This window comes from Oncorhynchus clarkii, chromosome 5 (genome assembly GCF_045791955.1).
Source record: "Oncorhynchus clarkii lewisi isolate Uvic-CL-2024 chromosome 5, UVic_Ocla_1.0, whole genome shotgun sequence".
NCBI classification, from domain to species: domain Eukaryota; kingdom Metazoa; phylum Chordata; class Actinopteri; order Salmoniformes; family Salmonidae; genus Oncorhynchus; species Oncorhynchus clarkii.
Genome location: NC_092151.1, coordinates 46,524,077 through 46,547,706, shown reverse-complemented (window position 1 = coordinate 46,547,706; position 23,630 = coordinate 46,524,077). Strand labels below are relative to the sequence as shown.

The 23,630-nt window shown below is 40.1% G+C and overlaps 1 protein-coding gene across 3 annotated transcripts; it reads right to left on the bottom strand.

Moving 5' to 3' along the window:
- Positions 1–1,356: 1,356 nt before the first annotated feature.
- LOC139408930 (Krueppel-like factor 4) lies at positions 1,357–8,955 on the bottom strand. 3 transcript variants are annotated; one of them, XM_071153400.1, is made up of 6 exons: positions 8,652–8,955; positions 8,396–8,510; positions 4,689–5,529; positions 4,387–4,554; positions 3,370–3,505; positions 1,357–3,312 (listed from the first exon to the last, which is right to left on the bottom strand). In XM_071153400.1, the coding sequence occupies exons 1-6, from the start codon at positions 8,654–8,656 to the stop codon at positions 3,273–3,275; spliced, it is 1,305 nt and encodes a 434-aa protein (XP_071009501.1). In that variant the 5' UTR covers positions 8,657–8,955; the 3' UTR covers positions 1,357–3,272. The 3 variants fall into 3 exon arrangements, with proteins under 3 accessions (XP_071009501.1, XP_071009500.1, XP_071009499.1); XM_071153399.1 differs by having other exon boundaries at positions 3,242–3,505; positions 8,652–8,814; XM_071153398.1 differs by having other exon boundaries at positions 3,242–3,505; positions 8,396–8,708.
- Between the last annotated feature and the right edge of the window lie 14,675 nt (positions 8,956–23,630).

Below are 23,630 nucleotides of genomic sequence, written 5' to 3'. Positions count from 1 at the left end.
TAATATGTAATTGTTGTACTGTATTTGTGTCTATAGTTTTGTTTAATGTTGTGTTAGTGTATGCAAGTTGTTTTGTCTGAAACTTTGTTCCCCCTGCTGCTATTGGACCAGGTCTCTCTTTTAAAAGAGTTATCTCAATGAGAAAAGCCTGTATAAATAAAAGTTAAATAAATAAATAAAACATTTTTTTCACTTAATTTACATTTTTTATACTGAGTATAAACAAATCTATGAAATAGGTTATCTTGGGTTTTGCCTACACTCTTATATAAAAAAGGGTTCCAAAAAGGTTCTTCAGCTGTCCCCATAGCAGAACCCTTTTTGGTTCCTGGTAAAATCTTTTTGGTTCCAGGTAGAACCATTTTGGGTTTCATGTAGAACCCTCTGTGGAAAGGGTTCTACGTGGAACCCAAAACAGTTCTACTTGGAACCAAAAGGGTTCAACCTGGAACCAACAAGGGTTCTTCAAAGGGTTATCCTTTGGGGACAGCTGAATAACCCTTTTAGGTTGTAGTTAGCACCTTGTGTGTAGGGGGTTCCCCACGTAGGTCAGAAATGACTGTTTGAGTAAAAGTACCAGTAAAACAAACTGGGAGCTAAAATGTTGAGTGATAATAACCTAAAGAACAGCCTAACAGCAATATAACCGATAGAACATGTCATGTATAAGTTCAGATCCATTAAAAAAAAAAAATAAGTAAAACCATGTTAATTGGAAAAGGAAAGATGTAGTGGAAATGATACGATTATGATTATGAACATATCTCCTCCTGGGCCCGTATTCATAAAGCGTCTTAGAGTAGGAGTGCTGATCTAGGATCAGGTCCCCTAGTGACAGGTAGGAGTTTGGAAACCACAGACAGTAACAATGTTAAAGGGATTGTATGAATTCATTTGACTAGGTAAATGGGGACGCCTACCTTTGATAACTATTTATGTATAACTAGTTTAATAACTATTTTATGTAAGATATTTATGCTACACTACGCTACTTCAAAGAGTTTGTTGAAATTGCTAGTGAACAGAAACTCCACAACTTGGATGTTTGCAATGATCATGAAGTGTGTACACTCTCCTTCTATTATATAGCTTTAGAAAAGGAGATAAGCATTATTAAGCATCTTAAGTAAGATTTTAAGCATTCATATTATTTTAAATGTGCTATGACTTACGTAAATAGATAGTCAAACTAAATAGTTTAATAAAACTAGATACGGATGTTGCTTCATTTTGATTTACATGGTTGAGGTACATTTACCAAATACATTCATCAAAACATTTTACAGGTTAATACGAGTATGGAAGAATTTACATAACAGTGCTATCAAAACAGCAGTGATCAGTACATACAAAGTGAATTTTAAATACATTTTATTCTTTATGTTGTACAAAACTTTTTAAGCAGTTTTTAAAAAGCATTTTCTTTACAAATGTACAAAACTTCAGATTATATTACATGCTTTGACTCTGAACAACAAAAAAAACATTGTTCAGAGTTTTTGAAGATGATATGAATGTCTCATGTAACATTATTGCATTTTGCAACCACAGTGCATTGAAAGATTGCCATCGCCATTGAGGAGCAAAGTTTTCACCTGATTAAAGTTCAATTGCGGAAGAAGAAAAACTCACAGACAAGAAACTCACAGACAAGAAACTCACAGACAAGAAACTCACGGACAACCATGTGATACTTGATACTCTTTTTTTTATCTGTTTTCTTAAAAAAATAATCTTTGGTACCTTTTAATACACTTCATTATCTTTGAGCAGTTTCCTGTAACATATCAATTAATTTGTACCTGTAATCAATGGCTTGGAAGAGTAATATAAATGTCTAACACAGTATGAATTTGACAAACAAAGTTTCTGATAGAATGGATATAAGGCCTCTTAGGATGTGTTATGTCGTTTCTGTGTTCTGTCTGTCTGAGTCTTGTTTCCCTGATAACTAATACATTTCCAGTCATACGTTGGCACCTGGTCCTCCAAGTTTTGTCGATAAATAGCCTAGATGGTCAATTCCAGTTTTGTCCCACAAAGGAGGTTGTTCCCGAGGGCTCTTGTCAAACGTCATATCACGATCCCATTTATGGTAGTGCTGAGCAATTAGTGCTTTTTGAGGTCAGTTCGGTTTCGGTTCAATCATTTAAAAAACAATTATAATTAGGGTTTTCGATTTTGGTTTTGATTATTTATTTTTGATGTTATGAATTATGTGGGTTGAATGCTGTAACAACACAGAATAAAACTATTAAAAAAGTCTCATGATAGCAGTGATTGCCCATTACCTCTTATCACTTATTAACCATAATTTGTTCACTTCACTTTAATAAAATATTTTAGTTGCTGTGGATATTCCATTTTTTTATTTGATGACTATTATTTCATTCCAAGTCATGACCTCATCTCTATAGAGCTGCTGCCTATTCTGTCTGTCAAAATCACTATTGTTATAGTTATTTAAACTAAATAAGGCATTATTTTATGACTGCTGAATACCAACTATCAATTACATAGATCACGTGTTAAACTCATTCTCCTGAGGGCAGAGTGTCTGCGAGTTTTCGCTCCTCCCTTGTATTTGATTGATGAATTAAGGCCACTAATTAGTAAGGAATCCCTCACCTAGTTGTTTAGGTCTTAGGTGAAAGGCAAAACCAAAAATCAGCAGACACTACCCTCCATGGAATGAGTTTGATACCCCTGACTTAGATTATGTATTTTCAGGTAGAGATACATTGCGAAGCAATCCCTCTCGATCACATTTTCTTCTCTCTTCTTTCTCTTTCCGTGTCTGCCCCCACACCTAAGTAGGCGTGCAATAGATTATTATCATTATAGTTAATGACCACGTTTACTGCGCTAAACTATGCAGAATATTGTCCTGTCGGAAACTACAACTCCCTACTACATCACATAGTTTGGGCTTGATACTGTGCAATGTGTGCATTGAGCAATTAGTTATTTAAAAAACGAAAAATAACCACCATTTCGGTTATTCGCTTATCACTAATACATGGACAAAGAACAGTCTTTAGTCATAGGGTTGAAACCTAGCGAGTGTAACACTCTTTGTCGTGAATCACACAACTTGTCTTGATGCTTTGACAATGGCTAGAAGGCAATGTTTGGTTTTTAAAGCTACAAGTTCAGGTCGGTCTTTGTAATAATATCTTAAGTCTTTAAGTGTTGGTCTATGGCGTCCAGTGAGTCCATAGGTGTCTCTTCATGTGTAGTGCCAAGTGGTCGGACCTTGAGAAGGCCCTGTCTCATAGGTGTCTCTTCATGTGTAGTGCCAGGTGGTCGGACCTTGAGAAGGCCCTGCCTCATAGGTGTCTCTTCATGTGTAGTGCCAGGTGGTCAGACCTTGAGAAGGCCCTGTCACACTTGGCACACTGGAACGGGCGATGCCCGGTGTGTTTCCTGTAGTGCCGTGTGAGCTCATCCGAACGGGCAAACTTCCAGCCGCAGCCCACCCAGTCACAGTGATAAGGCTTCTCTCCTAGTAATGACACAACACACACATACACGCGTGCACACAGGCATGCACACACACACACACAGAGAGCGAGAGAGACACAAACACAAACAAGGCCGTTAGAATTTTGTTTGTTGACCCTGGAGTTAAAACAGACCAAACTCTCCTCTCCTCAACACAGAGGTTGTTCCTGTCCTGCAGTGCATGAAGGTTAAACAAATCAGCCTACAGTTGTATTTGAAAAGTGATCAGCATAAACCTGCTGTTGCTGTTTAAATGCCCGTTCATGACACCTGCCAACTGGGCTGCTGTTCTCTCTTTTTAGCTATTTTACCATGATGATGCAGTAGAGTAATTTACTGCTAGCATTACAACAGCCGTTATGCCAGGGCCAAGCAGCATGGGGTAGATAGCAGGGAAGGTAACAGTTATAGGTGAACATATAGTGTACTGCTGAGGGACATTAACTGGCATTACTGAATTAAAAATTCATGAACGCATGAATAAGTAAAATCATCCTGTCATATAGTAGCTCTATAGTGCAGTTAACACACAAGGGTCACATTGCTGCCTCTTGCAAATTGTTCCATTTCAACAAATTAAATGGATTATTCCAGCCATTAAATGTGTCTCCATTCTACAGACTGTCTCTATACCAAATCATTACCAAATTAATAAAAAATGTAAAGTAAAGTTAATATTAATCCGGTATTAAACTTAATGTTAAAGCTTCCTGCTGTGAATCACTAAAGGCCGACCATTTCATAAACCATAAACTACAGTAATGAAACTTATAACCAAGCGATGCAATAAGAATTAAAAAGTGCCTTTTAAAAATCCTCCTGACATCAAAAAATCTTTGGAAATTGTGTTTTTCCAATGAGAAATCCAACATGTGTACCAACCTGTGTGCGTTCGGTGATGTGCCTTGAGGTGAGAGCTCTTGGTATAGGTTTTTCCACAGCCGGCATAGTCACACGTGTGTGTGGCAATTCTCTTCCTAGGCCATGAGCGCCGCCCGCGTTTGGGTTTGGGCTCCTCTGGTAGACTATCGCCACCGGGGGACAAAAGCTCTAGGAGGAGAGAAGAGGGTGAAGTGATGAGCTCATCACCTCAATGTTTTCCTCAGAGTCAGGCACCAGAAAATGTTAATGTTGTGTAAAAAAAGGCTCTTGGTCAAAAACACTTAGATTGAAGTTGAACTTACCTTGGTACTGTAGAGACCCACGATGCTGTGGGAGTAGAGAGTAGCCTGTCGGAGAGGTGTGGTGGTAGCCCGGACCGGGCAGCGGGATTTGGGGGTGGGTTAACACCTGGCTGGAGGGGTGGTGGTCCCTGGCCAGTGTGTGGTCCGGAGACAGAGATGAGGCTGATCGGCTGACAGTCATAGGGCGCCCCCCTGGGGGGAAGCCGTGGGGGTCGAGGTGGGGCCTCTGACCAGCCCTGGGCTGGGAGTGTGAGTTCACCACCCCTAGTTGGAGGTCCATGGGCCGGGTGATGGTGCATGTGCTGGGGTTCTCCTGCTTTATCCTATGGCAAATAAAGGGCAACGAGGAGGAGGGGTCCGCGGCAGCGCCAACACCAACACCAACACCAGCTTTACTACTCACATTAATGCTGTGGCCAACCTCTGCCATATCCATGGTGGACTTCACCACAAACTTGCCATGCAGGCTGGTGGGATGGAGGTACGCCGTGTCCAGTTCAGGCCTCATCAGCTCCGCCACGAACCCCCCAGAGGGGGACACGTCGCTGATGTCAGGGATAGTGTACAGCATGTCACTGTGAGCAGAGTCCTGGGGAGATGGGAGCTGGTAGGAGGAGTAGGAGCCCGGGGAAGGGGACAGGTTCTGGGACCCGCTCGTTGCCATAGCCTCAGCCTGCTGCTGTTGTTGTTCCTGCTGTTGCTGTTGTAGCATAGTGTTGGACAGGATAAAGTCATAGTCCAGTAGGTCCAGATCTTCAGGTTCTTTCTTGGCCATTCCAGTGGAGATGTCCTGGTCAGAACAGCTGCTCCTCTTCAGGTGGGACAGCTCCTCCTTCCATCTCTAGGGAAGACGAGAAACACACATTAAAATCAGTATGAGTACAGAAAGAGAGCCGAGCTAATAGGTAATCCATCAACATAATGCTGAAGACTGCCTGATATAATGGTGCTAAACCATTGAGAGACTGGCTGAGGTGAATCTGCTCACCCAGACTGTGTGTCCTTGGTCAAAACATTTAATTGCCAAATGTAAGCACCTGTACATTTCTTGTTCTGTCTAACTGAAATGGGAAAGTGATTCTTGGTCATATCTATCGTTGTGTCTCAAATACGCTTGTGTAATCCCAGGCATGTACAATAATCCCAGACATGTACGATAATCCCAGACATGTATGGATTAGTTCCAGTTTATTAGGATGCTATAACACAAGAGATCTGGATAAACTTTTCCTGAGAACAACTCACATTTGGTAGGCTATTCTATTCACATTATTGGCAATAGATTAACCAACAGCCTAAATCAATTCAAATCAAATCATAGTTTATTGGTCGTGTACACAGATTCGCAGATGTTATCGCAGGTGCAGAAACATGCTTGTGTTTCTAGCTCCAACAGCGCAGTAATACCTAGCAGTAAATAAAACATAAAAAAACACAATCCACACATAATCCCACAAAAATAATAATTAAGAAATAAAGAAATTAAGAATTTACAGAACAAGCAATGTCAGTGAACGGAATATATATATATCCAGTGGAGACTCCTCAGAGGAGGAAGAGGAAGACCTTACTCCACAGTTTATTTTTATTTTTATAGAGCAACATTAAAAAAACGTTATAATTTTTAGATAAAACTTTACTAAATATATCCACATCACCAAATAATTTATTAAAACGCATTGTTCTGCAATGAAGGTCTACAGTAGCCTCAGCAGAACCATGGTGTAGCCGGAAGACAGCTAGCTTCTGTCCTCCTCTGGGTACATTGATTTCAATGCAAAAACCTAGGCGGCTCATGGTTCTCACCCACTTCCATAGATTTACACAGTAATTATGACAAATTCATAATTCCCCCAACCTATCAAAGCTCTTGCAGCATGAAATAACTTAAAGCATAAGCTACAGCTTGCTAGCACTGAAGTGCATAAAATATGATGAGTAGTTGACTCAAAGAGTGAGAAAGACAATAGTTGAACAGTTTTGAACAAATTAATTTCTTACAAAATTAAGGAGAATAATGAGAGAGATTTTTAAACTTTCACTTTCACTTAGCTAACAAATGCAGATAGCTTGTTTAGTCTACTCAAACACCCGGCTCAAACAGAAAGGGATGCTATGTTAGCTAGCTGGCTCTGTCCATTCAGCACTAGAACTTTTCCAAGTCAAGGTAAGCTTTTGGTTTTATTCATGTATTGCCACTGGGGCCCGCCGGTGTATCTGCTAAACTGCTTTTTGGCTGTACACAGTACTGCATGACTGTAGCGGGTTTACTAACACGTTAGGCCTAGTAGCTATGTTGACTATGACATGACAACAATGTAGGCTGTGTGTAGCAGTTAGCAGTCATGATATGAAGGTTTTTCTTGGAAAGTTTTTTTTGCCTGGTCACAGACAGCTGATGTGTTGTGCACTGAAGTCCACAAGCGAAAGGAAAAGGTGAGAGGAGGAGAGCGTGTAGATAGTTGCGAGAAGGAATTATACTGTACAATGAGCAAAGTGATCACGCTGTTTTTATGTGGCTGCTAAGAAAGTTAACTGTGTTTGTGTGTGATCAGGGGTGTATTCATTCCGACGATTCTGTTGAAAAAGGTTTCTTAAACAGAAGCAAATGGTACAAAACGGGGAGAAAGATATCTGAATTTGTCCAATAGAAACTCTAATTTGCAACTTTTGGGCTAATGATTACACCCTAGATCAGCTAGATGCAGGCAAGAGTGTGCATGTCGGTATTGAATGTGTCACTGTCTGTCTCTTGACGTGTGCACCTACGTTGTAAACTTTCATTCATAGGCTAGGTTGTAGCAACCTCATGATGGGTACAGGGAAAATTTGAGTATCATGTAGTAGCCTAAACCTATCGATGTTACGTTGAGCTGGGCGAATGGAATATGAATGACTGTCATCCAATATGCTGTAATAGAAATAAGGCTCATAAAAAAATAATGATAATCCTCCCTCATCTTAAACTGCACCAACTGCCACTGATATATACATATAATGTATGTAACTATATATAGTTACAGGTCGCAATTGTAAATGAGAACTTGTTCTCAACTTGCCTACCTGGTTAAATAAAGGTGAAATAAAAAAAATAAAAAAAAATATATAGCCTACATACTATATAATGGTGTGTAAAGACAGTATGCAAAGTATATGAATAGAAAAGGTGTGTACAGCTGTAGTTATGTAGGATGAGCCATGGCTAGAATACAGTATATACATATAAAGTGGGTAAACACTATGTAAACATAATTAAAGTGACCAGTATTCAATGACTCTATGTAACCGACATAGGGCAACAGTCTCTAAGGTGCAGGGTATAGTACCAGGTGGCAGCCGGCTAGAATAGTGACTAAGGTTCAGGGCAAAGTAAAGCAATACAGGATGCCACTGCTGGGTATATGCTGTAAATTATAGCTAAATTCTTATAGTAGACTACCATCCATTCAGTCAGTGACCACGCTGAAAATTCTACTGTTATCCCGGCTGGTGCACGCCCCTACAGCGGTGCAGTGAGCTAGAGTACCGCAATGATACAACGTAGCAACACGAATAACTACGAACAATGACATAATGTCAAGAAATTAAACAAATGTCCATAGAAATACATAAATAAAACCGATTATGACCTGACCCACCATTAAATATGCCTATAGCCCAGACTGTTGAGATAAAAAAAAAAAAAAAATTGCTATGACCATACTCACCAAATTCGCATGTCCCGTGGATTTATTCTTGACAGTCGGGCCGCTTGCAAATGTGGATATGGATGGCAAAAGCGTCCCGCTCAATGCCATATTATCGAAGTCACTTGGTGGTTGCCTGCATAAACAAAAAAAGATGTAAATGCAAATCCTTATCCTTTTCTTCCAAAATAAGGAACAGCCTATTAGGATCCAAGCGCACTTTATAATGGCATTGGCCATCCAAAATGCTGCTTTGTCAAACTAAAAAAGCCCGCACCTCATCAATGAAAATATACGTGGTTCTTCTGATGAATTTATTCTGTAAAATACACTGGTTGTTTCAGCATGGGTTACGTAGCCTATTTTACACCGGTTGACAATCCGAGATGATGTTGCGCTACACTTCACTCCAAGCCATGCTTGTGGGCGCAGCGAATGGAACAGGCAGACTGAGACGGACAACCAGGCATGGAACCGTTGATGCAAATTGATCAGGAGTGAGGCGACACCCGGGGATTCCCTCGTCTCCCTAGCAATCCCGCTGCCATGCAGGGACCGGAGTACAGACTGAACCGACAAAAAGTGACAGCGAGAGAAGGGTTTCCTACTTCTTAAATCATCGCCGGTGGACACGCCTTCGTGTTGCTGAGCAACAGACAGGCAGGACAGAAACAACACTTCTCGCTGGTTAGGTAGAAAAAATAAGGTGCAGTTCATGACGACAGCGCAAGCTTGTAGGGCTGAAAAAGACAGAAAAAAACGAACTCCGCGCTGTCTCCTGTTTATATCCATGCAAACAGAGCGATGGCAACAGGGAGGCCCTTACACAGTCGTTAGCTTTTTATCCAGAGCTAATGTCCGGGAACCGGATCAACTCAGTTCTAAGGGATAGCCTATAGGTTTCACAGTAGGCTAGTATGGGAATAATGACTTGTAGTTGCACTAATTGACGAGATATTGTAGCTCCTCTACAGAAAACACAAGTGTTCAAGGGGCCTCATTTATCAACCAAGTGTAAATGTCTTACTAAATACTGGCATACCTGGAGATTCTAGGTTTTGCGTGTGCCAAAAATGTTCATTGATAAATCAAAAACATATTGTAGGCCTATTATACAATCCTGCCTGGAAAACGCCCTCCATTCACCTTTTATGGTAACAAAAACACCCTCATTTGCAGTATAATTTGGAAATGTTGGAACTGGGCCATGTCCATTTCTAAAAGAAAGCACAATAGCAAATGTGATCTCATTTCTGTAGAGGTGTGGGCAGAATGTTTGAATATTTTGCAGAACACTCACTTCACATTTTACATGATTGATGGTCTTTTCAAACAATTTAAAAGTAAACGCTGCAGCCCACATACAAAATACCAATTCTTGTTCAATATTGTATTTTTTAATAGATGATTATGTTTCTATCACCTGTCTTGGTATAGGCTCTGAGATTAAATGGGCTATGATGTTTTATTTATTTATCCTTTATTTAACCAGGTAGGCAAGTTGAGAACAACTTCTCGTTTACAATTGCGACCTGGCCAAGATAAAGCAAAGCAGTTCGACACATACAACAACACGCCTCTATCTCAGTCACAGCAATACTGCAAGCCTACTCAAACTTTCTAGGCTACCGGTCTATTTACATTTGAGCATACTTATCTAATGAATGAGCAATGGATAAATAGTATTTGTTGTGTTGCAGGAATACACAACGAAAAAACATATGATTATAAAACTCAAAGTAACATTTTAGGCTACATGCTGCTATGCAATCTCTATACCAATGGCGTTTTAATATTGTTATTAGCCTACCATTGTTATAATTCCTGTGCGTCAAACAAGTTCAATAAATAGCCTACCAACCTTTGCAGGAAAAGTGTCGCAAGAGTATTTTTTTGTCAGGTAGCACCTTTGATAATGAGGCCCCAGGACTGGGGACTCCCCACTCTAGGCTACTGTGTAGGTATTCCCTTGTCTGTCACTCTAGCCTATGCCTCCTTGTGATAGTAGCCTATACAGTAAGTACCCTTATAGCCTTATAGATTTCCAATATTATAGCTCCAACAGTTCTTACATTTCAAACATTTCTGATTATTCTCTAACAATTATTCAGCAGCTATTACCTTAAGTGAATAATAACGTAACAAATAAGGAACAGAATGCAGCTATTTCTTTTATTAGTAAATGTATAGGTTACAATGTTTTTTATGCTTATCACATAATATTTGTAGAGTTGCCTACTATTGTAGCATATGGGTAAGTTATTATTAGCTTAATGTGTGTCCCTTATGAGCTGAGTGTGTATTGTGTAACCTCATTGTGTACTTTGCCTGTGCAATACAATGGCGTTTAACAATTACACTGGCCTACTACAGGTGTGTCACTGATTGTGAATGACAAGGTACAATTGGCAATGATGGCTGATAAAATAGACAAAGTACTTACATTCCAAAATGCATATCAGACGAGACTTTGCAATAAATGGTTTTGTGGGAGTATCTCAGTATTGCAGACAGACATCTGCAATGCACCTGCCTTAGGTGAGTTTTGCATTTTGCATATTGAATTCCATGTCTGTGATCAGCTCATACATAAAGCAAACATAAAATTAGAATAGTTTTGGATCACTTCGTGTTTCACTTGAACTATGTATCTGTACTTTTTCAAACCTTTCGGGTTTAATTGCTGATCTCACACCATGTCTTGTTATCGGCGAAGGAGTATGACAAGAACATTATTAATCTACTTCTGAGCCTCACATGAGATCAGCATTACAACATGCTTTTTCTGCATAGCTTTTTCTGAATGTCCTTTCATAGAATAAACAAGTTAACTTTCCATAAATTAAGCAGTTAACTTTCCTTAGAATAGGCAGTTAGAGTTACAATTATGTCTAAACACTCACTATACTGGCATATGACTATATATGGTACATCTAGTTATACTACTTATAAACTTGTAGGATCTCTGAATACATTCTCATGTTGTTTTTGAAGTGGGCTGAGGCTGTGTAGTGTTTGCTTTGAGCTGGAAGCCAACATAAATGCTGTGTCCCATGGAGGTCTATCAGCTTAGAGTTCTGTGTCGAGAGCAAACACTACTGGCTCACCAATCCTGTTGCATCAGGATCTTGTCGGTTGGGCCATGTCAACAAATGTCCAATTGGTTGTCTTCATTACTCCATTTACATGACATCTACATTTCACTGTAGTGTAGAGACGTGATATGATACTTGTAAAACAATTGTTAACAGTGGAATAATAATAAAACAATTGCTTTACAAGTATCATATCACGTCTCTACACTACAGTGAAATGTAGATGTCATGTATCGACGTACTGTCACAAGTTATATACATACATGCATACCTTACCCCTGCCTACATGTACAAATGACCTTGACTAACCTGTACCCCCACACATTGACTATAGGCGTACTGTCATAAGCTATATACATACATAGTCACCTTACCCTTGCCTACATGTACAAATTACTTTGACTAACCTGTACCCCCGTACATTGACTCGGTACTGGTATAGCATCGTTATTGTTATTTTATTGTGTTACTTTTAATTATTTTTTTGTTTAGTTTATTTGGTAATTATTTTCTTAACTCTTTCTTGAACTGCATTGTTGGTTAAGGGCTTGTAAAGTAAGCATTTCACAGTAAGGTCTACACTGTTGGTTAAGGGCTTGTAAAGTAAGCATTTCACAGTAAGGTCTACACTGTTGGTTAAGGGCTTGTAAAGTAAGCATTTCACAGAAACATCTGTTGTATTTGGCACACGTGTCAAATAAAGTTTGATTTGATTTGATGTCTATTTTAAAGACTAAACCTCCTGGCTTTGTTTGGTGAGAATATACTTGCTGTTAAGTGTTAAATCGATAAAGAAAAATAAAAAAAAGACCTGTTTCCTGCAGCAAGTTTCAGAAACACAAAAGGCCTATCTCAATATGGCCATATTCTTTATGATAGAGGACAATGGCTTTGTGTAGAGGTCTCAAAAGACAGGATTCACTTTCAACTCTTTCTGAAGTTGTTGGCCTCGAGAGAAAGAGATACAGAAAAAAAGGGAACAATAAAAAATAAAGAAGGAAGGTAAGAGAAAGAGAGCGATAACATGTATTGTGTAAATCGATCAATTCATGGATCTATTTACAGTTGAACTGTAAAACTGTTCCCAGTAAATTTACAGCATTATACTGGCAGCAGAGTTGCCAGCTAAATACAGTTTTTTGCTTTACAGCAGGGAAGCTGTAAAATGTTTTACAGTAAGAAAAAGGGTAGTGTATTATACAATACATAAGTATACTGTAAATGAGCTCATTGTAATCATTACAGCATCACAGCTGTATTATATAATTACAGTTAATTGCTGGCAACTCTGCTGCCAGTATAATGTTGTAAATGTACAGTACACCATGTTACCGTAATCAGATTTATGGTACCAATAATCTTACTGTAATCTTTTTATTGTAATTGTAATGAATTAATGGATGAATGCATTAATTCATTGAGAGGAGGCAGGGTTTGTATTTTACAATATTTTACTGTAATTATATGGTTGACTGCTAGGTAATGTGTTTTAATATTATAGCATATCAAAGTGTGATCAGAAAGTATTTAGACCCCTTTCCTTTTTCCACATTTTGTTATGTTACAGCATTTTAAAATGGATTAAGTTAATATTTTCCTCATCAATGTACACACAATACCACATAATGACAAAGCGAAAACAGGTTCTACATTTTTTTGCATATGTATTAAAAATTAAGGTAATTTACACAAGTATTCAGAACCTTTGCTATGAGACTCGAAATTGAGCTCGGGTGCATCCTGTTTCCATTGATCATCCTTGAGATGTTTCTACAACTTTATAGAACTTCTACAACTGTTTGATTTTATTAATATCTTCGGCGGAAAAGGGCGGCACGATTTCTTTACACATCCGCTTCACGTGATTGGCCATCAGAATTGTCTTGGACATGATTTGAAAAGCCACACACCTGTCTACATAAGGTCCCACAGTTGAGTGCATGTCAGAGCAAAAACCAAGCCATGAGGTTGAAGGAATTGTCCATAGAGCTCCGAGACAGGATTGTGTCGAGGCACAGATATAGGGAAGGGTTCCCAAACATTTCTGCAGCATTAAAGGTCCCCCAAAACACAATGGCCTCCATCATTCTAAAATGGAAGAAGTTTGGAACCACAAAGACTCTTCCTAGAGCTCTCCGCCCGGCCAAACTGAGCTTTTGGGGGAGAAGGGCCTTCGTCAGGGAGGTGACTAAGAACCCGATGATCACTCTAACAGAGCTCCAGAGTTCCTCTGTGGAGATGGGAGAACCTTCCAGAAGGACAACCATTTCTGCAGTACTCCACTAATCAGGCCTTTATTGGAAAGTGGCCAGACAGAAGCAACTCCTGAGTAAAAGGCACATGACAGCCTGCTTGGAGTCAGACCAGAGTTACCTCTGCTGCAGAGGATAAGTTCATTATAGTTGCCAGCCTCAGAAATTGCAGCCCAAAAAAATGCTTCACAGAGTTTAAGTAACAGACACATCTCAACATCAGCTGTGTAGAGGAGACTGTGTGAATCAGGCTTTCATGGTCGTATTGCTGCAAAGAAACCACTACTAAAGGACACCAATAAGAAGAAGAGACTTGATTGGGCAAAGAAACACGAGCAATGGACATTAGACTGGAGTCCAAATTTTAGATTTTTGGTTCCAACTGTCGTGTCTTTGTGAGATGCAGAGTAGTTGAACGGAGGATCTCCACATGGAGGAGGAGGTGTGACGGTGTGGGGGTGCTTTGCTGGTGACAATGTCAGTGATTTATTTAGAATTCAAGGCATACTTAACCAGCATGGATACCAGAGCGTTTTGCAGCGATACGCCATCCCATCTGGTTTGTGCTTAGTGGAACTATCATTTGTTTTTCAACAGGACAATGACCCAACACATCTCCAGGCTGTGTAAGGGCTATTTAACCAAGAAAGAGAGGAATGGAGTGCTGCATCAGATAACCTGGCCTCCACAATCACCCGACCTCAACCCAATTGATATGGTTTTGGATAATTTGGACTGCAGAGTAAAGGAAAAGCAGTCAACAAGTGCTCAGCATATGTGGGTACTCCTTCAAGACGGTTGGAAGGTCATTTCAGGTGAAGCTGAACAGTTTTTGCTTCGTCATTATGGGGTATTGTATGTAGATTGATGAGGGTGAAAAATGATGAAAAATCTATTTAATAAATGTTATAATTAAGGATGTAACGTAACAAAATGTGGAAAAAGTCAACGTGTCTGAAAACTTTCCGAATGCACTATATATAGAGCAAAACTGAACAAGGACATGGCAAATACTCAACCATTACAGGTTTGAGGTTTTCAGTCACTCCAATCTGTCCCCTATACACATAGGGGACACCATTCTGTAAACATCGGGCCCTTCCTTGGACACTGTGCTAACAAACCTCCAAACGAGCTTCAATGCCATTCAACACTCCTTCCGTGGCCTCCAACTGCTTTCCAATGCTAGTAAAACTAAGTGCATGCTCTTCCACTGACTGCTGCCAGCACCCGCCCGCCCGCCTAGCATCACTACTCTGGACGGTTCTGACTTAGAATATGTGGACAACTACAAATACCTTGGTGTCTGGTTAGACTTTAAACTCTCCTTCCAGACTCACATTAAGCATCTCCAATCCAAAATTAAATCTAGAATCGGCTTTCTATTTTGTAACAAAGCATCCTTCACTCATGCTGCCAAACATACCCTCATAAAAATGACTATCCTACCGATCCTTGACTTTGGCGATGTCATTTACAAAATAGCATCCAACACTCTACTCAGTAAATTTGATGTAGTCTATCACAGTGCCATCTGTTTTGTTACCAAAGCCCCATATACTACCCACCACTGCGACCTGCATGCTCTTGTTGGCTGGCCCTCGCTACATATTCGTCGCCGAACCCACTGGCTCTAGGTCATCTATAAGTCTTTGCTAGGTAAAGCCCCGCCTTATCTCAGCTCACTGGTCACCATAGCTACACCCACTGTAGCATGCGCTCCAGCAGGTATTTTTCACTGGTCATCCCCAAAGCCAACACCTCCTTTGGCCGCCTTTATTTACAGTTCTCTGCTGCCAATGACTGGAACGAATTGCAAAAATCACTGAAGCTGGAAACTTATATCTCCCTCACTAACTTTAAGCATCAGCTGTCTGAGCACCTGTACACAGCCCATCTGTAAATAGCCCAACTACCTCATCCCCATATTGTTATTTTTTTGTTGTTGCTCTTTTCCACCCCAGTACCTCTAATTGCACATCATCGTCTGTACATCTATCACTCCAGTGTTAATGCTGAATTGTAATTATTTCGCCACTATGGCCTATTTATTGCCTTGCCTCCCTACTCTTCTACACACACTGTACATATATTTTACTTTGTGTTTTTGTCTGTACATTTGCTTATCCCATGTGTAACTCTGTGTTGTTGTTTTTGTCGCACTGTTTTGCTTTATCTTGGCCAGGTCGCAGTTGTAAATGAGAACTTGTTCTCAACTGGCCTACCTGGTTAAATAAAGGTGAAATAAATAAAAATAAATACATAAAAATTGTTGGGTCACTACTACATTACCATATATCAGTTATTAAATTGGTACAGTGTTCTCACATATGGATACAACAAATATATCCTCATACAAGGCAAGCCTCAAAATGTGTTAATGAGTTATGCACCCAATTGTGGTCAAAAGGGTTTTTGGCACACCAAAAATAAGGCAGTGTACTGTATTCTGTGGGGTGGAATTACAGTACATTTTCAAATACAGTACCTCTTTCATGTAATGTACTGTTAAACCAACGTTTCATTAGAATTTACGTTATACTTTAACAGTTATGCCTAAAATCACCCAGAGTGCATTGTACAACTTTGTGAATAACTAATACGGTACATTGTTGTTCGTTTTATTGTGTAATACTGTAAAAAACAGTGTCAAGATAGAAAGCAAAAAATTCAGTATTATGGGTCATATCTTTTAAACTGTTTGGGCTAGAAACAATACAGTTTCTCTGTAGTAATGGTGCAAACATAATTGTCACTAGCCTCATCTGTCTGTTGGTAATGATCCAACACTGACCTGAACACAGTCTAACGATTAGGATTATTCGTTTAGGATTTATTTGTTTATAAACATGTATTTTTCTTTTTTTTTACGTTTTCAAGATGTCTTTCATTTGAGTGGTTTTGTTTCTCTTTGCCCTGTGAATGAATTGATGGACTAAATAAAAGGGCTGGCTTGACATATTTTTCTAGATTTTTTCTAGTGCGCGATGGGACAGGAACTTCCCTGCCTGCCAAACCTTCCCCTAACCTGGACAGCGCTGGGCCAATTGTGCACCGCCCCATGGGTCTTCCGGTCACAGCCGGCTGCGACATAACCTTGACTCAAACCCAGAATCTCTAGTGGCACAGCTATCACTGCGATGCAGTGTCTTAGACCACTGCGCCACTCGGGAGGCTGTCTTTTTCTTTTTAAACTAAAATATTCGGAGCTTTCTGCGTCTCACCTGACAGCTTGCTTTGTCCCACTACGAGTCATTGTTAACAGATGGCTCGTTGCGGAAACTTCCGTAGCCTGCCGTCCTTGATCAACTAAACCTAAACTATTACCAAAATATTATTTCCCATCAAGAGATGCATATCTCTAGGAACAATACTTACGATATGTGGGGTTGAATGTACCCTTCGCTATCAAAGATGCACATTTTTATCCAGGGTCTCCCATTTTCCGCCTGTAGAAGTGGTCAGCCCACAGGTTGAAAATAGGAGACCCTGTATAAAAACGTGTTTTAAGTAAGTATGAACACCATGGGACCACGCAGCCGTCATACCGCTCAGGAAGGAGACGCGTTCTGTCTCCTAGAGATGAACGTATTTTGGTGCGAAAAGTGAAAATCAATCCCAAAACAACAGCAAAGTACCTCGTGAAGATGCTGGAGGAAACATGTACAAAAGTATCTATATCCACAGTAATAATTTGTCCTATATCGACACAACCTGAAAGGCCGCTCAGCAAGGAAGAAGCCACTGCTGCAAAACTGCCATAAAAAAAGCCAGACTATCTTTTGCAACTGCACATGGGGACAAAGATCGTACTTTTTGGAGAAATGTCCTCTGGTCTGATGAAACAAAAATATAACTATTTGGCCATAATGACCATTGTTATGATTGGAGGAAAAAGGGGGAAGCTAGCAAGCCGAAAAACACCATCCCAACCGTGAAACACGAGGGTGGCAGCATCATGTTGTGGGGGTGCTTTGCTGCAGGAGGGTCTGGGGTACTTCACAAAATAGATGGCGTCATGAGGAAGGAAAATGATGTGGATATATTGAAGCAACATCTCAAGAATTCAGACAGGAAGTTTAATGCTTGGTTGCAAATGGGTCTTCCAAATGGACAATGACCACAAGCATACTTCCAAAGTTGTGGCAAAATGGCTTAAAGACAACAAAGTCAATGTATTGGAGTGGCCCTCTCACAAAGCCCTGACCTCAAGCCTATAGAACATTTGTGGGCAGAACTGAACAAGCATGTGTGAGCAAGGAGGCCTACAAACCTGACTCAGTTCCACCATCTCTGTCAGGAGGAATGGGCCAAGAATCACCCAATTTATTGTGGGAAGCTTGTGGAAGGCTACCCGAAACGTTTGACCCAAGTTAAACAATTCAAAGGCAATGCTACCAAATACTAATTGAGTGTATGTGAACTTCTGACCCACTGGGAATGTGATGAAAGAAATAAAAGCTGAAATAAATCATTCTCTCTACTATTATTCTGACATTTCACATTCTTAAAATACAGTGGCGATCCTAACTGACCTAAGACAGAGAATTTTTTACTCGGATTAAATGTCAGGATTTAAAAAAATATGTTTTTGGATAAGGTGTATGTAAACTTCCGACTTCAACTGTAGTTCTCATTATCCAAGCATCATACCAACCATACCAACTTCATGTAAGGACATCATCAGTGACATCAAAAATGGAGGTAATGATATTGTACGTCAACGCTAATCATGTAAGCCCTAACTCAATGCTGTCAAGGTGTCATGTTCTCATGTTGACTCAAGTGACTCAAGTGTGGGATGCTAGTGAAAAAATGTCCTCATGTTAAATTGCCATTATGATTGGTCCAATCAATGAATGGATTTGATGAAGTATGCTCTCAGTCTCTTACTTGCAGCAGCTCCAAAGTCTCTGGAAAGTACCTCCTGTAACGATTTTCCTTGGCTCTCCGTAGACACTTTTCCAATGAGGAGACTAACCACTCTGTTATCACAACTATTGCTACAACTGTAAGAGGCCCCTACATGCTAGGCTCCTACACTATTGGATGGTAAGGTCTCCAATAGAAATGGTCAGTCTTTATGACTAGTCATCCATACCCCCTGTTGCGTTATTGGGATTGGACCGTTAAATTGCTGACAAACAGAAACCCCCAACGATTCTTCAAGGTTCCTGGATGACTTGTCAGAGGAATGTTTCCAACAGGATTGGTCACTATAACATCAAAAATGTGATACTCATCACAATTGTACCTAATGTCAAATGCATTGACATGTTTTTCAACAAACATATGTATATAAAGATGGGTAAATAAAACTACAGACCTTCTTGCACAACTCTCTGGGCATTTGGCTGTTGTCTCCAGTCAGATTAACTTGTCTTGCCTGACATGGTTTCCAGCAGCATTCCATCCCTAGTTCAGTCCCCCAGGAAAGCATTCAAGTCAATATGATGACTAATGGAAAATACTCCAGATATTGAGGTTATTGCTGCTCTCTTCCAGATGCTTTACAGTAATTAAAAAATAGCATTCATTTTTTCCCTGAACTCGTAGCTTGGTCTAGCTTTGTTAATTCACACTGCTAACAAAAAAAAACACAGCACTAATGAAATTATATTTGCCATGTCCCTCTGTCGGTCTGTTTTGTCATCTGATGCTCAGTGCCTTTGTTTGTTTGTTTTAACTGTATATTTTTAACTGTCTGTAGATTATATTGTGATGACATTCAACCTGGACTCAAGGGTAAACGTAACATGCTGTAGTAAATGAATCCGAGACACTCCAATGAGTATGATGTGTTACATTTGATATGGTATGTACTAATTAGGGGATGTCCGTCATACGTATGACATGTTATGAATTATAATTTGTATATTACGCAACATGCACCAATTTCAAAGATTTTGCTGAGTTACATTTCGTAGAAAGTAAATTAGTCAATTGAAATAAAATCATTTGGCCCTAATCTATGGATTTCACATGACTAGCTAAATAAGCTCATTTGCTAGACGTTCGCGTTATACTACACCAAACGTAACATATCGAATTAATTTCAGTGTCCTTGATTTTCATTTACTATGTTGCATCTAGTCTGTGAGACCAGCCCGTGACATTCCATGTTGTTGTGTGTAATTACAAGAGTAAACTGGTTAATCCAGTGAGGGACACTCAAAACTCATCCCACAAACTAAGACATTCTTTACTTTTCTTTCTTTCTTTTATTTTCCCACGTGGCACTAAAAGTGAAAATTCATTAATAAAGAAGACACAATGTAGTAAAACATTTTTGAATTCCTGTTCTCTATTAATTCAACCTAGATAGTGAAGTCAGGTGAAAAGAGAAGGTCAAAGACAGGTCATCTCCAGTAAAAGTTATTATTCTTGTCAGTTAGTCTGGTCCACCAGTAAGCTAGCAATTAGCCTGGGGATGAGACGAGTTAACTTGCTGTGTTATATACTGTATCTGTTCAAAACTTCCTGAAAGGACATTTTGTATCAGCATTTAGGATCAAAAGACATACTAAAGATATTGTAGGCCAAGATAAGCTTAACGTTTAGGTAAAATTTAGCTGGAACTGATGCTCAGGAATGAGCTGTGTAGAACAAGAGGTGCTCCACTCACAGAAGTTAGCAGACTAATTTGAGTGTGCCTATTTAATCCACAAAACAATTTGTATTTGTTGCCATAGCTTCTGTTTATGTTTATTTAAAACATTTCAGCACTTGTTTGAAAGCTTCTGTTCATAAAATAAAATAAATTCTGTAATTTCCCATTCTTAAAATATAGTGGCGATCCTAATCTGACCTAAAACAGAGACATTTTACTCGGATTAACAACAACAGTGGGCAGGCTTGAAAGCATGCCGTGTCAGTCAGTGTGGTGGCGTGCATTGCATTGCATTGGGCTGCATGAGGGGGCTGTGTGTTGACAGGGCCCAAGCCAAGCTTCCACAGGCAGGGCCCCGGTCCTGACCGGCCTGCTGCTTGCATCACACCATCCGATCTGGTAGGCTTCTGCGCTTAGGCTAGGGAGGAAGATGGGAGGAAGATGGGATGAGAGAGAGAGAGAGAGAGAGAGAGAGAGAGAGAGAGAGAGAGAGAGAGAGAGAGAGAGAGAGAGAGAGAGAGAGAGAGAGAGAGAGAGAGAGAGAGAGAGAGAGAGAGAGAGAGAGAGAGAGAGAGAGAGAGAGAGAGAGAGAGAGAGAGAGAGAGAGAGAGAGCTCCTGCTGGGCTGCAGGCTGTCCACCCTCTGGCTGCACTGGGATACCACTGCTGCCTTAAATATGCCAGTTATTTTTAACCCGTTACGTAATAGAGCCCAGAGCCGTCCCACTCTGTTACAATGTTTCCCTTCAGTCGGAGGGGAAATGGATGGGAGCCACACTTCCTGGTCACATCGTGCTATAACAGAGCACAGGAGGGCTGCCGAGTCAGAGAAATAGCTGAAACAGGGGAAGGAGTGGGAGAGGACGGGGGAGGAGGGGAAGGGGTGTGAGCTTGGCATACTGCCTCGCTGCTGCTGTACTCTCTCCCAAAACGTAACCCCCTCCTCAGCAGCTAGAGAGGGGCTGGTCGTGCTGTCTGGGCCTCTAGACAAGGCAGGCTGTTTTAATCAGCTGCTTGGACGTCAGGAACAAAACAAACAGTGCGGGCAGCAGAGATTGGGGTTTGTGAGTCGTGGAGGAAATGAGAGCGTGGGTACGACACATCGGCAGACGAGAGGCGGCGTGACGTCAGCAGGCTGCGCCAGGATTAGAAACCTCTATAAAGGAATTGGGATTGCTGGCTAGTTCCCTCACACACACACAGAGAGCAGAGCATTTACACTGAGTGTATACTGACACACCACTGCCAACTGCCGCCCTTAGTACCAGTCGCCTTATCACATCTTTTCTTATATGTAGTACGTATGCTCTGTAAAGCCTTTATTAGTTATTTAAAGTGGAACCAATATCTTTAGCGCAAATGTACAGTTGGATAGAGTTGACACAATTCCTAAACAAAGTGATGAAATCTTCATTTTTTTTACCTCTGAAACTTGTATTGAATAGCTGACGTAGTAACACTGTGGGACATCAGGCATGGCAAAATAGGTCCGGTGTAGTGTTGAAGAAGTATCTGTTTTGGTGAGATAACATTTCAGTTATCTCAGTACTGAAGGAACTTCTATTCTACAGCCTGCATACACATACAGTATATGCATTATTAATATTGTCATGTTCTGTCCTTTTATCAATTCATTAATATGTATTTAGATAGTCCTATGCCATTTGAATGCTCATGGATTTCAGATTGTATTGACTGCTTTGCAGGCATAATAAAACTTGTACTATACACTGTGGTATAGCAGACATGGCCACATATTTTAGCCAGACATCCATTGGCAGGCACTCATTTTGTCTTCACTCAACATTATGTTTGGTCTTTAGGAAGCGTCATCAGTGTGTGGTACCATCAGACCATTGGTCAGGCCAGGCCAGGCAGACTACAGGCACAGACAGGAGATGGCGGTTTCTTACGCTTGACAGCATTTTGGGGGTTTGGGGTATGAGGGCTCCTTTCATCATGCTATGGTTGGGGACATAGGAGTACGTTTGGAAGGCCGAGGGATAATATCGCCATACACACATGTGAACCAAATGATGTAAGATACTATTATTATTATTATTATTTTTACTTTCATTATTTGAACATGTTACATTAAGAAATATATGTAGTATGTAGGTGATTTCCACGAGTAGGAACAATTATGATTTAGTGCGGCATGATTGCAGAATTGTGTGTCATGGTTCAACGGGAAGGGGCTGGTTCAGATCCACATCTCTCTGATCTACATGATGGGCTGAATGATGAAATAATGTGAAACTTCAAGAAATTATCAAGGAAAATGAGTCGTTTTGGGACCCAAAGAACACAAATATAACATGATCTCCTCTTAAAGTATCAGAGTACTCCATTGAGTATGTTTTTTGGTCCGGGACTAGGATTAAGTCCGGGAAAGTCTGGGGAGAAACGTCCCTTAATCTTATGTTTGTGGTTAATAAAATATGTGTGTCCAATATGGTTTCCTAAAACCACCTTTTACAGTGGCTAACTTAATATTGTATAATAGACTAGACGAACACCATCCTTCCCTGACACTAGTATTTTTTAACAGCAATATAATCTTTCCATCACAGAGTGTCAAAGACTGCTGACTATTTTTCTACCCTCTTACAAAATACCATAAGTGTATGACCCCTTTCTATTCTGTCCATTCAAAATGTGTAACTTTATACAGCATGACCTTCATGTGTAAGTCTTAACTGAATTAGTCAAACCAACCTGTTTACTTTTACGGTAAAACATGAAGAAACAAGGATCATTGAGAATGACAAGGCTTTATTTATACAATGTGAAGACATTGTGCTCTTTGTAGTGTGTTTAAAGTTGGAAAATAGCAGAATTATTTGTTACAACTTACATCCATACAGCAACACTGATTAAAAACCATTTCACTCACGGTTTTACCATAAAGAGTTTGCTTGTCGAGCTTATACAGTACACTACTACAGTGCTGCGGAGAATATTGCTCTATGGATCTGTCGGCGACCACATCTTTACAATGTAAGCATGCGTTCCTATAGAAACAGATGAAGAAGTAACGGTTTTATTTTCCTTTGAAAATTTAATTGGAAGTTTTGGAACTCCGGATCCAGAAAACAGGCCTCAGTAAGTACAGCAATTGGACGTTTTGAAACGTTCCAGCAGCGTCTTCATTTTGGCCTCGTCCGCCAGTTAATAGGTCATTTTATTCTCAGCTTTCAACAGCACCATTAAGCATCACCAAAGATTTTTAGAACTAAACCAAGATAGACCACAGCTTATCATTTCCAATGGGAACAAATTAGTCATATTGGGCAGAAA

What these genes read in the sequence shown, in the direction of transcription:
- LOC139408930 (XM_071153398.1), bottom strand. Translation starts at nt 8,614, where the DNA reads ATGGCCAATGCCATTATAAAGTGCGCTTGGATCCTAATAGGCTGTTCC. An exon ending in CCACGGGACATGCGAATTTG is followed by an intron (nt 5,530 to 8,395) that starts GTGAGTATGGTC and finishes CGTCTTCCCTAG; the next exon opens with AGATGGAAGGAGGAGCTGTC. An exon ending in ACATCACCGAACGCACACAG is followed by an intron (nt 3,506 to 4,386) that starts GTTGGTACACAT and finishes TGTCATTACTAG; the next exon opens with GAGAGAAGCCTTATCACTGT.